Source organism: Electrona antarctica (assembly GCF_951216825.1).
Source record: "Electrona antarctica genome assembly, chromosome: 12".
In the NCBI taxonomy this organism is placed as follows: Eukaryota; Metazoa; Chordata; class Actinopteri; order Myctophiformes; family Myctophidae; genus Electrona; species Electrona antarctica.
In genome coordinates, this window is record NC_136793.1 from 46,210,699 (window position 1) to 46,227,990 (window position 17,292).

Below are 17,292 nucleotides of genomic sequence, written 5' to 3' on the forward strand. Positions count from 1 at the left end.
CTGCCTCTACAGGTAGGGGAGCTCAAGTGACAGGTACCGGAGCTGAGCTCCGCCAAGCTCCGGCTGAAATTAAGCACTGGTCGTGACGCAAGTTACTCCCCAATATAAGTAATATGGGCTTCCACATATGGGTGGAAGAGAATTTTTCTTTTGGTTCTGCGTTTTAGTTACTGTATTTGGAAAGATCACGTTTGACACTTAAACTCTTGAGCTGCTGTGCTATGGTTTTAAGCGCAGCCACAATGAAGCTCACGTGCCTTTTTACTAAGTGGTGTTATATTGTTGACAAATTAAGTTGACCCTTGAACGTTGCTCTTTCTGCAGGGCATCAACAGCGTGGGGCCCAGTAATGCGGAGCCTCCGCCGCCTCACCCAGCCAGCCCAGCCATGTACCAGCTGGACATCATCCTGAAGAGAGGGAACAACCTGGCCATCAGAGACAGAACAGGTAAGAGGAAGAGCTCAGTGAATCCTGGCTTTCACTCTTTGGTTAAATTACTACTGAAGGTTGTGTAGAGTAGACTAGACTTGAAAAAATACCCTGAAGAAGGCATGTTGTTGCCGCAACGTTTCACGTTCACAAGTTTTTTGCATCGTGACTTCGAGCTCTCTTTCTTTTTTCCAGTCTTGTCTCCCGTGGTCAGCACCATTGGCGTTCGCTCCTACTTCTACGTTTGTAGAGTAGACTAGAGACACACAGACAATGGCCCGGTTTCCCAAAGGGGACATGGTGTAAGAGGTATGGTGTTGCACATGCTCAGATGCCCTCTAGGCCGCACACAGAAGCCTGTGAACATAGACATTTCGTGCATAGATGTGCCATGGTAGGCCTCAGGCCTGGTATGGTAGGCCTCAGGCCTCAGGTCTACCATTCTGAAATTTAATTTAATAATATTTGGACTGCTGGACAGCTGACAGTATAGGCTCTCTTTACTCTTAAAAAAATAAATATATATATAAATATATATATAAATATATATATAAATATATATATATATATATATATATATATATATATATATATATATATATATATATATATATATATATATATTTGGATCTCCAGACAAACACTGTATTAAGACATGGCAGTGGCCACAATATTGGTGCAAAATGGAAATATGTAATTAAATAGTTAATATCTCAATTAAAAGGAGAGAGAGAGAGAGAGGTAAAGCTGCTCCCATTTCTAAGAATAAAAAAATGCCGTCTAGCGTGAGGCCTCGCAGGCGCGACTCCGTGAGGCCCTGTGCAGCCGCACAGGGCCTCACGCACAGTTTGCACAACCTAAAAAGCAGCTCTGAGTGCAACATTATAGTTACCATACTTATATTAGTGCAGAAAAGACGACTCTACTCACTGCTGTTGATTTGAAGAACCCGACTTTCATTGTGTGCCAAAAGACCAACGTGTCTACATTCTTCTCACAGGGAACTTCTATTTTTGTTGACAATAAATCCTGCTTTGGAGAAGATGCACTCCGACGGGGTTCTAGTGGCAGCCTGCCAGGGAATCAGGGATGGATAGAATCCTCTTCGCTACAGGTGCCAACTTTGGATAACGTGGTACATGTGTCCACAACCACGACAGTGGTTGGCACTCCACTTTTAATGGGTCATCTTTGCATATTTTAAAATGAAACCACGTCACTTTTGACTTTTTTTTCTGCGTGGACGGCATGACTGTAGCTGCACTTGTTGACTTCCTTGTTAACACATGAGGTGAAGGCGTTGCGAGGCGCAAGCATGGCTCGCGGACCAAAATGGTCCACTTTTTTTATTTTATAGAATAGTCGATAATTTTTTCCTGATCGATTCCCGTGCTTATCGAACGGATGTCGATTAATTGATTTATTTTTGTCTGTGTGTGTCTGTGTGTGTGTGTGTGTGTGTGTGTGTGTGTGTGTGTGTGTGTGTGTGTGTGTGTGTGTGTGTGTGTGTGTGTGTGTGTGTGTGTGTGTGTGTGTGTGTGTGTGTGTGTGTGTGTGTGTTTGTTTCTCTTACTGTATCTGTGTGTGTTTTTAGATTGCAGTAGTAGCGGTCAGGTGAGCTGAAGTGTTCAGCTCTCGTTCAGCTCCAGTCTCCTCCTGGCACCAGGCTAATTTCCACACAGCTAAGGATAACCGCTAGCGTGAATAGACTGTTGGTGTCTATTGTGCAGAACTGCTTGCCTGCTGACAGCAGAAACAGTCCCATGGTTGTTGTGGCGGCTTAGTCCTTTACTGTAATAACCCTACACAGAGGCGGACCCACCGTTGGGCTAGGGTGGGCTGCAACCCGGAGGCCCCCGACTAGGGGGGCCCCCGACAAATATTTTTTAAAAAAAATGTTTTTTTCTTCTTTTTTTTTTGTTGTAAAGTATTGAAATCCAATTCAAGTGAAATGTGTGTATAGTTATTGTATTTAGTTGTATTATGGTTAAACCATTGAGAGCTTCTGCCTGCCCATGCCTGCCTGCCTGCCTGCCTCTCTTTTTAGGGGCCTGGGTACCCCAAAATGAAAACAAAATAGCCCACATTTTTTTCGCACGGCTCTGCCGCGCGCCCCAAGGGGGGCCCTCAAATTAGCTCCAGCCCGGGGGCCCTCAGCAAGGTAAATCCGGCTCTGACCCTACAGGTTTTACTGACTCAGATGTCCGGTTTCTATACCTACCTATATAGATGGAGGGAGGCTCGAGTCGGCATGCAGATGCTCTGGGCTCTCCTTATCACCCTCTGCAGTGCTTTGCAGTTGGGGGCAGTGCCATGCCCAGGCGGTGATGCATCCAGTCACCAGGATGGTCTCAATACTAGACACATTCAGAGATGGGTCTCCTCGTTGGCAGCCAACGTATTCCCTGTAGGCGGAGACAAGATATCTGCGGGGTACACACAGTCAGCTCTTCTACTACATTGAATGGTACTGATGTTAGTCTGCTCAAACGTTACTCTTTTACCTGCTTTTTACTAACTCTAACTTTACAAAGATGCCCAGAACATCGGGATGAAACTGTGTAGTCTATGGATGCTCCAACAGTAGTGGCAAAATTCAACTTTGGAGAGAAACGGCATGTCAAATACGAGCACCCGCCCGGATTTCATTGTGCATTTAGTAGTGTAATAAATATGGCACCGCTCAGCGGCCCTGCGGTGACTCAGACGAAGCAGTGAAAGGTCCTGAACCGCCGCTGAGCGGTGCCGTAATTACACTACTAAATGCGCAACGAAATGTGGGCGGGCGCTCGTATTTGACATTCCGTTTCTCTCCACAGTTGAATTGCCAGTAGTTGCCACTACTGTTGGAGCAGCCGCAAATTACACAGGTTCATCCCAATGTTCTGGGCATCTTTGTAAAGTTAGTGTAGAAGAGCTGACTGTGCACCCCGCAGATATCTTGTTTCTGCCTACAGTGTTGGCTGCGACCAGGGGGCCCGTCTCTGAATGTGTCTATAGCGTGTGAAAACGTGTACGTCACCAAGAGGGGGGCGGCGTTTGAAAAGCTAGGGACGGCCCTCTCGTGGGCATTAAATTCTAGCCCACATCACTCAGAATAGAGTGACGGTGGTATGTTTTTGTAAATATTGAGCTCGTTCTTGGCGACAACATAGTGAACCAACACCAGGATGGATAGAAAGAACGTCGGGCCCAAATACATTACAAGGACAAGGAAAATGTTGTGAACAAACACGGCTGTGCTTAGATACTTTGTTGAACGTTATGTCTCTGCGCCCGTGCGCCGTACAGCCGAGATCCAAGCCATTCTACGTCTTTTTGTAAACTCGTCAATCTGGGTTCCTTGATGCTGTCTCCATGCTGGAAAGCTGAACATCTAATTCCGTTTTCTGGCTCATTTCCTCGACGCGACCTGCTGTGGCACTTATTTACTGAGCAAGTCTGCACCATTGTGAGGTCAGTTTAAAAAAAGAACGTATACAAGCACACGGATAGTCGCTCAATGTAAACAAACCAGACAAGCCAGCAAGTATGGCGGGCATTGGCGGCCGCTACCACGTGACACATATGTTGACGCCCCCTCCAGGAGTTTTGGTACACCCTATACGGCCTCAGTGGAAGGCCTGTAGGTATCTCGACCCCACGCTGAACTTTGTTGGCCGCCTGAGGTGAAACAGGCGATGCTGTTGCTTCCCATTGATGTACTGTAGGTGGGCTCCAGCCTCTCTCCTCTATAGAGAGTATGCGCGTGACATCATCATCATCATACCCGGACGTTTTGCGGTAACGCCTACTGGGTGGCAAAAAAACTACAGCCCACATCAAAACAGAAAAGTCCTATATCTGATTGCATTAAACGACGTTAAGCGACATTAAACTAACTTTGCCACTCACTTTATGCATGCGCATATACCCTCTATTCCTGTAATCCACAATCAACTCCTTGGTCTTGTTGACATTGAGAGAGAGAGGTTGTTCTCCTGGCACCACGATGATCAGATTGTTCTCTCTTCTCCTCTCCTGTAGGACCCGTGGTTCTCAAATTGGGGTCCCTGGACCCCCCCCCCATGCGTCATTGAGAGGGTTCTAGGGTGACCCCAGCTAAATGAGTTAATATAGCGTCAACATCAGTTTAACCGCTTTAAACCTACATACTGTACATCGGCTATTTAAAAATAGCCAAACTACAAGCTCACCATGCGTCGCAATGCAACGCATTGTGAGCTTGTAGATCTAGATTTAACCCATTTTGGACTGAGGCCAATCCTAAAAACTCCTTCTAAATACTGACCTAGGTTTTTTGAGTGGTGTAAACCACTCCTACAACTGGCTTTGTTAGTCTGTCTGTCTGTCTGTCTGTCTGTGCCAAAAAAATGAGCATGGTTGCTACGGTCACCCAGTTCACACGGGTGTGATTTAATTACGTCAGACATTACGTCAGACCACAGCTGATCAGTCTATATAAGACCACCACTCAGTTCACACGGGTGTGATTTTTCAATAAATGCTAGCCGCCTAAGTGTTAATGTTCACGGCCGTTGACATCTCTTTGTCTGGAGTAACTCCAGACAAAGAGATGTCAATGGCCCTGATGCGCTCTGATCATGTTCAAGACGGATATCTCGACGGTTATTTTTTTAATTAATTAGAAATGAATGGTTCGGATGTTCGCTCGAAAATTCCTGCCAAGTTCGAGTCCTAAAAAAAGGGCTAGGGTACAGGCCTTACTGGAGTACCTAATTCGGTGAAACTATTCTCCATGTACACTGAGTACCTAACTGACTGAAACTCTGTTTGCAGCGGTATGGTTTTGGAGTCCTTAGATAAGCTAACAAACTGAAACCCTTGTCACATTGTTTACAGTGGTATGGTTTTTCTCCAGTATGCTTACGCAGGTGTGTCTTTAGATTACTTAACTGACTGAAACTCTTGTCACACTGTTTTCAGCGATATGGTTTTTCTCCTGTGTGGATATGCAGGTGAGACTGCAGATAACTTAAGCAAATGAAACTCTTGTCACACTGTTTGCAGTGGTATGGTTTTTCTCCACTGTGAATACGCTGGTGGCTCTTCAGACTATCTAAAGTTCTAAACGACTGAAACTCTTGTCACACTGTTTGCAGTGGTATGGTTTTTCTCCAGTATGCTTACGCAGGTGTGTCTTTAGATGACCTAACTGACTGAAACTCTTGTCACACTGTTTTCAGCGGTAAGGTTTTTCTCCAGTGTGGATACGCAGGTGTTTCTTTAGACTACCTAAATCGGTGAAACTCTTGTCACACTGTTTACAGCGGTATGGTTTTTCTCCAGTGTGGATACGCAGGTGTTTCTTTAGACTACCTAAATCGTTGAAACTCTTGTCACACTGTTTACAGCGGTATGGTTTTTCTCCAGTGTGGATACGCAGGTGGTTCTTTATACTATCTATACGACTGAAACTCTTGTCACACTGTTTGCAGTGGTATGGTTTTTCTCCACTGTGAATACGGAGGTGAGTCTTTAGACTATCTATATGACTGAAACTCTTGTCACACTGTTTGCAGCGGTATGGTTTTTCTCCAGTGTGGATATGCAGGTGAGACTGCAGATGACCTAACTGACTGAAACTCTTGTCACACTGTTTGCAGTGGTATAGTTTTTCTCCACTGTGAATACGGAGGTGAGTCTTTAGATTACCTAACCGACTGAAACTCTTGTCACAATGTTTGCAGCGGTATGGTTTTTCTCCAGTGTGGATATGCAGGTGAGACTGCAGATGACCTAACTGACTGAAACTCTTGTCACACTGTTTGCAGCGGTATGGTTTTTCTCCAGTGTGGATACGCAGGTGAGACGGCAGATGACCTAACCGACTGAAACTCTTGTCACACTGTTTGCAGATGTGGATTTTCTTTCCTATGTAACTAATCCGACCTGTCTTTACGTCTCCCGCCTGAGCTACATTCTTGGTAAACTGTTGACGACTGTCATGTTTCGGTCCATCCGTGTCTCCTTGTCTCTGGCTGGCTATGGGGCTGTTGATTGACTGACAGGCTGCCGAGGGCATCTGTTCGTTGCTCAGCGTTTGGCAGTAGAGGTCCTTGTGGCTCCTCTTCATGCGTTGACGGAGGAAGGTGGAGGCCCGGGCATATGGACTGTCAGAACAGGAGACCTGAATCTGGACATGTTGGGACTCGCTCCTCCGTTCCATCATCAAATCTGATGCCATACAATAAATAGACTGTGATGGGAGGAGAGTTTCAGGTTCCTCTGTGGGGGTTGGGTAGATATGTCCTTTATTTGGGGGCGGGGCGGCAGTGGCTCAGGGGTAGAGGGACCGGATGGGAACCGCAGAGTTCCTGGTTCGAACCCGGGCTCCCCCAGAGTTAGTGTCAAAGTGTCCTTGAGACTCTGAACCCCTAATTGCTCCCGATGTGCAGGTTGGTGCCTTGCATGGTTTCCTCTGGCATCGGTGTGTGTGTGAATGGACACTTAAATTACACTATCCCTCTTCTATGTGTGTGCTTCTCTGTCTCTATTGTGTCTCCACTAGGCTAATATTTTAATAGAAAGTCTACACGCTTCAATGAGATGAAGTGAAATTCTAACGGCAATTCACACCTTATCTAGGCTGACGAGGAGCTGAGGTCTGACGTCACATACAAACTGTTGCAGTGCAAGCCTATATATAGCAGGGGGCGGACTTTGTTGGCTTTTTGTGACTAGTTTTTTGAGTGGTGTAAACCACTCCTACAACTGGCTTTGTTAGTCTGTCTGTCTGTCTGTCTGTTCTCAAAAAATGAGCATGGTTGCTACGGTCACCCAGTTCACCCGGGTGTGATTTCATTACGTCAGACATTACGTCAGATCAGAGCTGATCAGGCTATATAAGACCTTACACCACTCAGTTCACACGGGTGTGATTTTTTATTATATTTACAGTATATAGCAGCATCAAAAAATAATAATTTTTGAATACTGTACAGAACACCAAAAGGGGTTCCCGCCCAGAATGGGTTAAATACATCTTTACTTGGGGAAAAAAGTGAAAAATGTACGTGTGGTTTTTTTTAAAACATTTTAACAGCACAAATCTAGTATGGGCATGGGGGTTCCTTGCACAACAGTTTTCCGATGGAGGTCCGGTGCCAATATGTAGGCTATAATGATCTTGAGGTTCCTTAATTGTATGAAAAGGTTTCGATTCCTGGCTCCTCCTGGCTACTGTAGGTGTCAAAGTGTCCTTGAGCAAGACACTGAATGGTTTCCGCCGCCATCGGTGTGTGAATACATGTGGTGAATGGGTGAAGTACAGTGTAATGTAAAGCGCTTTTGACAAATGCGCTGTATATAAATGCAGTCCATAAACCATTTACACACACATTCTCTCCCTCTCTCTCACATCCTTCTCTTTCTCTCACCTCTGTCTCTGCTCTTTTCATCTCATATCTCCTCCTACAGTACAGTGTGTACTGTACATGCAGGTCCTGTGCAATTCAAGCACCTTATCTGGCCTGGGTCAGACAGAATGACAAAAGAAGAATGGGCCACATTAGGTCTGTGTGCACTTGAGCGAGAAACGACTTTCGAGCCGCATCATAACATAATCATAGGTATTGATGACCCACCCCGACATGAAGCCTGAAGTCAGCAAAACAACAGAGTAAATGGTCAGGAAAATAGAGTGCAGAGAAAACAATGAAGTGCTGGAAAGTAACTAGGGTATAGCCACCCGCTTCGAATGAAAGGGAGAAAAGGGGACTTACGTGGCCGGTTAAGACTGAGGTTAAGGTTAGGGTTACGGTTAGATTTTGTGTTTTAGGGTTAATGTCGGACAACGCGCGCCGCCGCCGAGTGGAGATCTTCTTTTCACTCTCTCAACTCCACTCACTCACTCACTCACTCACTCACTCACTCACTCACTCACTCACTCACTCACTCACTCCCTGTAGTAACTCTGAGGACCCCCTAGGGGTCCCTGACCCCTACCCTCTCATGGCACAGCAGAGCACCACCAGCAGACCAGGGGAAAACAACTCAGCCCACTGCTCTCTATTGACTAAAAGCCTACATGAATAATATAGACCACTTATGCTTCTCAGGGTTACCCCCCTCTCCCCCCGCTCTCTCTCTCTCTCTCTCTCTCTCTCTCTCTCTCTCTCTCTCTCTCTCTCTCTCTCTCTGAAACACAATTTCCGGCTTCATGTCTTTTCAGGAACACCACTGGAATATAAAATTCCAGAGAGGTGATGTAATGCTAGATTATTATTATTTATTTCTTTGAGGGGCGTGCCTATGTCCAGCATTTAGTGTATGTAACCCAAAATCTGTCCTAACACAAACATTAAATGCCATTGACAATGAATGGATAATTTTGAGTGTTTGTGTAAACAGAAAACACAAACATTGCGTAAACACAAACATTGATGACAAAGGTGAGGACGCAACTTGTGATTGGCCGGAATGAGATGATGTACGATCTGATTACATTAAACAACGTTAAACAACGTTTTTTACAGTGCTGACTAACAGAGGCTGTTATTTTGCATCTTTGTAAAGTGTGTGTGTGTGTGTGTGTGTGTGTGTGTGTGTGTGTGTGTGTGTGTGTGTGTGTGTGTGTGTGTGTGTGTGTGTGTGTGTGTGTGTGTGTGTGTGTGTGTGTGTGTTCGCATGTGCGCATGTGTGCGTGTGAGTTTGTTCGCGTGTGCGTGTGTGTGATAATGCTGATGTGTTTATTCACTCCACCTGTCAGTACACATTACTGTCCTCTGTGAATGGTTGGTGGACACGTGTCACCTGACTCCGCCAGATGTCCTGTGAATGGTTGGTGGACACTGGACACGTGTCACCTGACTCCGCCAGATGTCCTGTGAATGGTTGGTGGACACGTGTCACCTGACTCCGCCAGAATGAAGAAGCGTGCTTCACGCTCGTTCCACGCTGTATTGTGAACTCAATACCGCCTCCTCTGGCGGAGTCAGGTTAGGACATGTGTCCCTTAAGCCTCAACTCAAACGTTATTTATTTTATAGAGCACATATTACGAACACCAATGGTGTTCGTATGGTGAACACCAAAGTGCTGTACAGGTTAGAAAAAACAAGGAGAGCAAGACAAAGCTTGGATGCACCACGGTGAATTTGAACCCCTAGACTCGTCGCCGTGTGGTGGGGATCGAGGTGCTTTACCACCACTGCGCTACTACTTTAATTTATGTATTTATGGTTTGATTTCTTATTTCATGATTTTATGATATTATTTCAGATTTATTTTTCAGGACCACATTGTGTGTATAGGCTACGTCCTGGTTATAGTTGTTAAGTTATATTGTGATGAAATTTGTATTTCTTTTACCAAAATCAAATCAAATCAAATCAAATACCCGGCCGCCCCCGGAAAGGTATTATTCAAATAAATATACCTTACAGTTTTTTGTGCATCTCTAACCAGAAAATAATGTCTTCTTGATTACTCCATTGTTCCCAGAATACTATTGACTGGCATCCTGGCACCCCATCCACACTGTCTGCTCTCTTCTGCACTTTTTTTGCATCTTCTCCTGTAGAGTCTGCACTCTGATTTGGGCTAATAAAAAAATCTATAAAGCTCCTCTTTTCTGCTGTGCACGTCTGGAGTTGTTATGCCACTTTCGGATATCTCTGGACGTTATTATCGGTTTAAAGATGCTCCACTACGTCAGCCACTCATCAGTATTCACAGATATTGGCTCTTAATGGGATTTCTCAGCAGACCAAACAAAGGAAAACCTGCTGGGTAAAGAAAATGCCTTCCATCTGTAAACATCCCCCTTTTGCTCGCAACAAAGCATGCACTGGCTTTATTCTTGCACATAACTGGAAGCAAACACAGGCTCCAACCCCCACACTGCCCGTATGGAAGATAGTTATGCATCGTCTGCACTTGGGGAAAAAGACAATCTCAGTGAGAGGGTTATGAAGACAAATTGTACCGGATCTGACAACCCTTAATCGACCATTTCAATAACAATGTGCAAACAGCATGTAAAGTTTACACAACAGTTTTCCTTTTTTTAGACAACAGTGGGTTTTGTTGAGTTTCTCCATTACGGAGCTATGTTTGTCCCTGGGTGCCTGGGTCCCTGCCTGGGTCTGTCTGTCCGAGCACGGAAATAGCTTGGTTGGTTTTCACCACCACGTCTCGCTGTTGTGCAGCCTAACACACACACACACACACACACACACACACACACACACACACACACACACACACACACACACACACACACACACACACACATATTAACTGTATATATGATGATTTCGGGTGTGACAGTACAGTACAGTACAGTACAGTACAGTACAGTACAGTACAGTACAGTACAGTACAGTACAGTACAGTACAGTACAGTACAGTACAGTGACCCCCTGGGGGCCCCACACGGTAACTCTAATTTCTCAACCGTTTCGGACGCGGGGCGGCTCACCAGAACCGGGCCGGCACCCTGGCCGCATTCCTTTGAGTCTGGAACTTCCGGGGACCCCCCCGGGGACCCCCACACAGAATTGCACCACTCACTTCACACGGGTGTGATTTTTCATGGCTTTGCTGCCCTGGCATTTGGCCATTGTGCCCTCGGAACACCAAAGGTCAAGTCGTCTTGCCTCTAACATGAGGAATTTCCAGGCCTGGAGGGGAGAATGGAAAATGGTTTGTGTTGGATAATTATTTGCTCTGTTTTAACGTGATTCTTGTCTTGTCTTAAAACACTGAACACCCCAATAAAAAGAGTTGTCAAAATATAATACATTGAGGAAGGGTATGGGGTTTTGGCCAAAACATCTGTGCGGCAATATACTAGTTTTATTGCAGTGCGGTCCTATCCAGCACCCAGTGCCTTTAAATTGTTATTAAGCTCACAATGCGTTGCGACGCATTGTGAGCTTGTAGATCGGCTCTTTTCAAATGGCCGAAATGTATAGGGTTGAAGTGGTTAATGTATGTTTTCTAATCAAAATTAAAATCTCCAAAGTAACTAGTAACTAAAGTTTTCAAATAATTGTAGTGGAGTAAAAGTACAAATGTTGGCTCCGAGATGTAGTGGAGTAGAAGTAAAAGTACTGGAAATTGGAAATACTCAAGTAAAGTACAAATACCTCAACATTGTACTTAAGTATAGTACTTAAGTAAAAGTACTTAGTTACTTTCCACCACTGCTGGTGACTCACTAAGGAGCTTCCCCATGGGGTCTGAACCTCCACGCACTCTGACACTGACTGGTGTGGCATTATGATGTTAGATTAAAATCAGATTTTTTTTTTAACATGACATTGTCTAATAATTTAGTTGAAATGTTTAAAGTTGCTAGAGTATGACGAAGAGGAAGACAGCTGTCAGAGATCCATCGGCCCCTCAGAGAGTTAGAGAGCACAGAGTAATGAGGAGAACTGAACTTCTGCAGCGCTGCTGACGGGCAGAATCCTTAACGCTCCATATTTCAACTTACCGTATACTTTCACAAAACTTTCAACGGCTTTTTGGGGTAAATTAATGCCAATGCGCCATATTTAAACTATAATATCTCTGAATATTTAATATAAGTTCAAATTTAACTGCGTGGGCCGTGGATTAGTAGTGAGTGAAAGGTGAAAAGTATTATTAACAAGAGCTTGTGACTAAATCCTAAGTACGTACATGAGATTCATACGTCGCCGTGTGTGTGTGTGTGTGTGTGTGTGTGTGTGTGTGTGTGTGTGTGTGTGTGTGTGTGTGTGTGTGCGCGCGCAGGTGCGTACCCGTGCGTGCATGCACCCGTGCGTGCGTGTACGCACCCATGCGTGCGGTAACGTCAGTGTGTGTGTGTGACCACCACGCATGTACATCGTCCCTGCACCTATTCACAGTGTGGCACAGATGTCAGCATATCTCCTCTTTTTTGCTTTCAAGTGTGCATCCTTCCCTGGCCTCTCTGCCACCTCATCCATCCACCCCCTCTAGCTGTCATCGCCTTTTTATTCCGGCTTTATTCATCTCAGTGGCATGACACATTTTTACTGGCTTTAGATCTGACTTCATGGATCCTGCATGCGGGGGTAGGAAAACTCCAGTTGTCAAGCAGTAAGTTGTACAGCAGTACAGAATATAGACACAAGGGTAGCAATGAAATACAAAAATATACTGACGTAATGATAAAGATACAACAAAAATAGGGTTTAGCAGGTAGAAACACACTGGCACTAGGAAAGGAGCCTCGGAAACCCAGACGTTTTTTATTTCCACCGAGTCCACTTCAATTTGGCATAGAGTAGCGCAAACGTCGATCACGCTCTGCTGATTTCTGATTGTCTGCACCTTTGTTAAATTGACGCACACACGTACACACACACACACACACACACACACACACACACACACACACACACACACACACTCCTCTCTCTCTCTGTCGCTCTAATTAATTAGTCTCATGCCGCGCAGCTGCGTCTAGATTCTCCCGGCGGATCCTGCCGGGAGCTGCCTATGCCATAGAAAGCATAGGTGGACCCCAGGCTAGGAAAGGAGTAACAGAAACCAGGTACAGAAAATAATCTGAAAAAGTTTTAAAAAAAAACATAGTCCAAGTGCCAACTAGAATTCATGTTATTTAAACACCGTATTAAAAGAAAAAAATATATCTAAAATAGCCATATAAGCTCACAACATTGCATTGTGAACTTATATTTGCTATTTTTGAATGACATTCCGAAAACATGGGGACGGTAAGGTTGAAAGTTGTCAAAAAAGTAATGACTGATGTACCGGCCAGACTGTGTGCATATTTATAGTATATTTATAGTAACGTAATGCTTAAAACACCAAAAGGGGTTCCCGCCCAAAATGGGTTAAACTACACAAAACACTGTGGAGCTGAGCTGTTGTGCGGACTTCCTCTTCTTCTTTTTTAGGACACGTCATCTGTATGAGGTTTCCACCCATCAGAGACCATATTTACTGTATATACTGTACAGTCTTGTCGTTTACCATGTTTCGATAGCAGCTAAAGAGCTTCTGCACAAACGCAGAGGGGGTTCATTAGAGGCAAATGCATCCACGGGAGGGGGTAGTGTCCTCTTCACAGTGTGAATCGTGTGTGCGTGTGTGTGTGTGTGTGTGTGCATGTGTGCGTGCGTGTGAGTGAATGTGCGTGCGTGTGTGCATGTGTGTGCGTGCGCGTGCACATGTACTTGAGAGGGCCAGATGTCCCCACAAGTATAGTAGTAGATGTTATAGTACAGTATATTATCTTGGTTTACCTGCAATCCTACATTACTGAGGCACTACACTGTCTCTCTGTGTGTGCACGTGTGTGTGTGTGTGTGTGTGTGTGTGTGTGTGTGTGTGTGTGTGTGTGTGTGTGTGTGTGTGTGCGTGTGCGCTGCTCATGCGGCAGCTGCTCACTCTGTGGGAACCGATGGAGTTTCGGGTCTCTCAGCCCCATACATCCTCACTGATGTGCTGCACATTGCATTCTGTCTAATGGGAAACTCCAGAGATGCAACCATCCATCACACACACACACACACACACACACACACACACACACACACACACACACACACACACACACACACACACACACACACACAAACACCAAACAAGGGGGTGTTCCAAGTTAACAGCCAGAACATATAGGCTGCTGAATGTGCTGATGTTTACTGTAAGTCTTATGAGTCAGCGGCCATGACCAGTGGGGGAAGAAGTAATCAACCAGTAAGCATTTACTTTAGTACAAAGTATCAATACTGCAATCTAGAAACACAAGTAAAAGTCTGGTAATCAAAATGTACTTGAATAAAAGTGCAAAAGTATTGGCATCAAAATATACTTAAAGTACCAATAGTAAAAGTACTCATTATGCAGAATGTCCCATTTCACAAGTTCATATTATGTCTAAAATCAATGTTTGAAACATCTGTTGAAAATGGCCGATCTACTATTGTTGATTAGCAATATAGTAGGCAGAGATTGTAGACAGAGGCACTTGGTACAGTATAAGTGAATGTATTTATTTACAACTGTGAGCCTCTTCAATACAGTGACACAGAATCAATTGTGACAGAGATATAGGGTTCACATCTATTATTATGGAACATACTAATAGTGTAACATTGGCACACATGTGATATTACTCCAAAGGCAATATAATACCAGTTTTCCCCTCAATACTACAAGCTCACAATGTGCCGATTCACGGTGCGTTGTGAGCTTGTAGAACGGCTATTTTCCAATAGCCAAAGTTTAAGTACGGCTGACAAAGTGGTTTTGTAATAACAATTCAAATCTGAAAAAGTACAATATTTGCCTTATGAGATGTAGTGGCGTATTGGAAATTGGAAGGAAAAGTCCCTCAAAGAGTACTTATTTGTAATTTCCACCACCGACGAGGGTGGTGTTTCAGCTTGGCTAACAGCCAGAACACAGGCTGCTAATGTTTAAGTTGTATGAGTCACTCCTCTCTCTCTCTCTCTCTCTCCTACAGTCCTGATCTCACGATGGCAAGCATCAGTGCACCCACTCCACACAGCTCAGACCTTAGAACTGCGTGCCAGTGACAGGCAACGCGATTGGCCAGCTGTGTGTGATGCACTACACTACACTACACTACTGTTGTAGTATATCAGGGAGAATCAGTGCAACGGCAAGGGAGAAATAGTATTACCGGATCATTGGAACTTTTGAGATTCATTCATTTCTTTGTACGAACACTTTAACCCCCTTAAAAACCGTGAAAGCCATTTTAGATTTTCCATGCATATATACAGTATATACAGTGTATATATACAGCAACATATATATTCTGAAAACTCTTAGGATTTAGAACAGTGGTTTAGATTAGAACGCTGGTTCTCAAAAATAGCAGATTTGCAAGCTTGTGCAACTGCTAAAATATTTGTAAAATATCTATTCCCCCCCCCCCCCCCCCCCCCCCCCCCATATGAGATGGGGGTCCGTGGCCATTATACATAAGAAGAGGCTTGAAAACTAACTGATTTGCAAGGCATCTGTATATGCGGCCTCAGATCTTAATGGGTTAAAGTCACGGAAACGGCACCGGAGGAGTGAAATGTGGTGTCGACGTTTTTGTGACGTCTCGTGATTTATTGCACTGTCGACTCTGGACTGTATGTTTTCCAATCCAGAGTTTGAATGTTCAACCGCAGCAAACGTCCAACTCCGAATCACAAAGTCACTTTACAGTTGGGTGCCACCGATATTGTCCCTTATCATTTGACCCATTTAAAAAAATCCTTCTAAATCCTCCAGTTTTCTGAAATAAATATTTTTCAAAAATAGCAGACCTACAAAGCTCGTAGCGCGCCACTCGGTGGCGCGCTATGAGCTTGTAGATCTGCTATTGTTCAATAGCTAAATTATAATGTTTAAAACACCAAAAGGGGTTCCCGCCCAAAATGGGTTAACTGTCCTTTTGCGCAGATCACGCAAACCTCAGCAAAAAGAAAAGGACAATATCGATGGCCTCCAACTGTATTTCCATGAAGGTAAATTTAGTGGGCAGTAGAGTGCACCTGCACCATTACAGGACACTGTAGGACACTGCTTTGCATGTATCACTTTTTAGTTCCATGCTTGTACTGCTTTGCATGTGGAAAAACGTTGGTCAGTGGTTCCCAAACGGTGTTGCCATGCATGTGCCATGTACATGCGACAAGTCCAGGGTGTGACTTGGAATATTGTGATAACGTCCAACTGTACAAAAACGTACAGTTGGAGGCCATTGATATTGTCCTTTTCTTTTTGCTGAGGTTTGCGTGATCTGCGCAAAAGGACAGTTAACCCATTTTGGGCGGGAACCCCTTTTGGTGTTTTAAACTATGTTATAATTTAGCTATTGAAAAATAGCAGATCTACAAGCTCATAGCGCGCCACCGAGTGGCGCGCTATGAGCTTGTAGGTCTGCTATTTTTGAAAAATCGTGAAAATATTTATTTCAGAAAACTGGAGGATTTAGAAGGATTTTTTTAAATTTTGAGGTCAGGCCTAAATGGGTCAAAAGGACAATATCGGTGGCACCCAACTGTATGAATTATTTTTTTCGTGTAGGGGCTGTGTCCGGTACGACGTGTCCCTATACTTTCTTTGTTGCTTTTTACACTCTTTTTCTCCCCAATTTAGTCGTTGTGCCAATTGATTGCTCCCCACACACTTGCTGTGTTGTCACTGCTGTTGGTCACATGCTTTTGCTGCTTTGCATTTGCAAAAATGTTGCTCTGTAGACAATGGATTTGTATAGTGAAGCAGTAGTGGAGGAGCTTAGGTATATTTTGTGCTAATTTGTCTTAAAACGCCAAATTTTGCACAGCTAGGGCACCTGAACCTTCAGGGTCGCCACAGCGGCCAAATCCATATGGCCACCATTAACAACCTATATAAGGCAACTTTTCTACATTTCATTATGCTTTAAGTAGCATGTGAGGTGTCAAACTAGGGGGTTTTCATGATTCTGAATCCATTCCAAGCATTCGTTTTGCACGAAAAAGACTCTTTGGGCTAAAAACGGCCACAAAACGGTGACCGTATCACCTTTGTGACCGTACCACATGCCCATAATGCCGAATTTAGCCCAAGGAGTGTTTTCGTGCAAAACTAATACTTTACTTGGAATGGATTCAGAATCATGAAAACCCCCTAGTTTGCCTATATAGGTTGTTAATGGTGGTCATATGGATTTGGCTGGCGTGGGCGCCCTAGCTAAATCATTAATTTGAGCATGCCTTGGGCTACATCTGTGCAATATTTGGCACTTTTAGACGAATTAGCGCAAACTATTCCTTATCACTCCCTAAGCTCCTCCACTACAGTGAAGAATAAAGATCACGTTTCAACTTTACTACGCTACATTAACT

General features: G+C 44.4%; 1 protein-coding gene across 1 annotated transcript in view; it reads left to right on the forward strand.

The window, feature by feature from the left end:
- Positions 1 to 351: 351 nt before the first annotated feature.
- mctp1a (multiple C2 domains, transmembrane 1a) overlaps positions 352 to 17,292 on the forward strand; it is a gene marked incomplete at its 3' end in the record, with an annotated part of 149,746 nt that continues 132,805 nt past the window's right edge. The window contains exon 1 of the mRNA XM_079517003.1: positions 352 to 448. Within this exon, the coding sequence (XP_079373129.1) occupies positions 388 to 448 (61 nt within the window). The 5' untranslated portion in view covers positions 352 to 387. The remainder of the gene's footprint in view (positions 449 to 17,292) is intronic.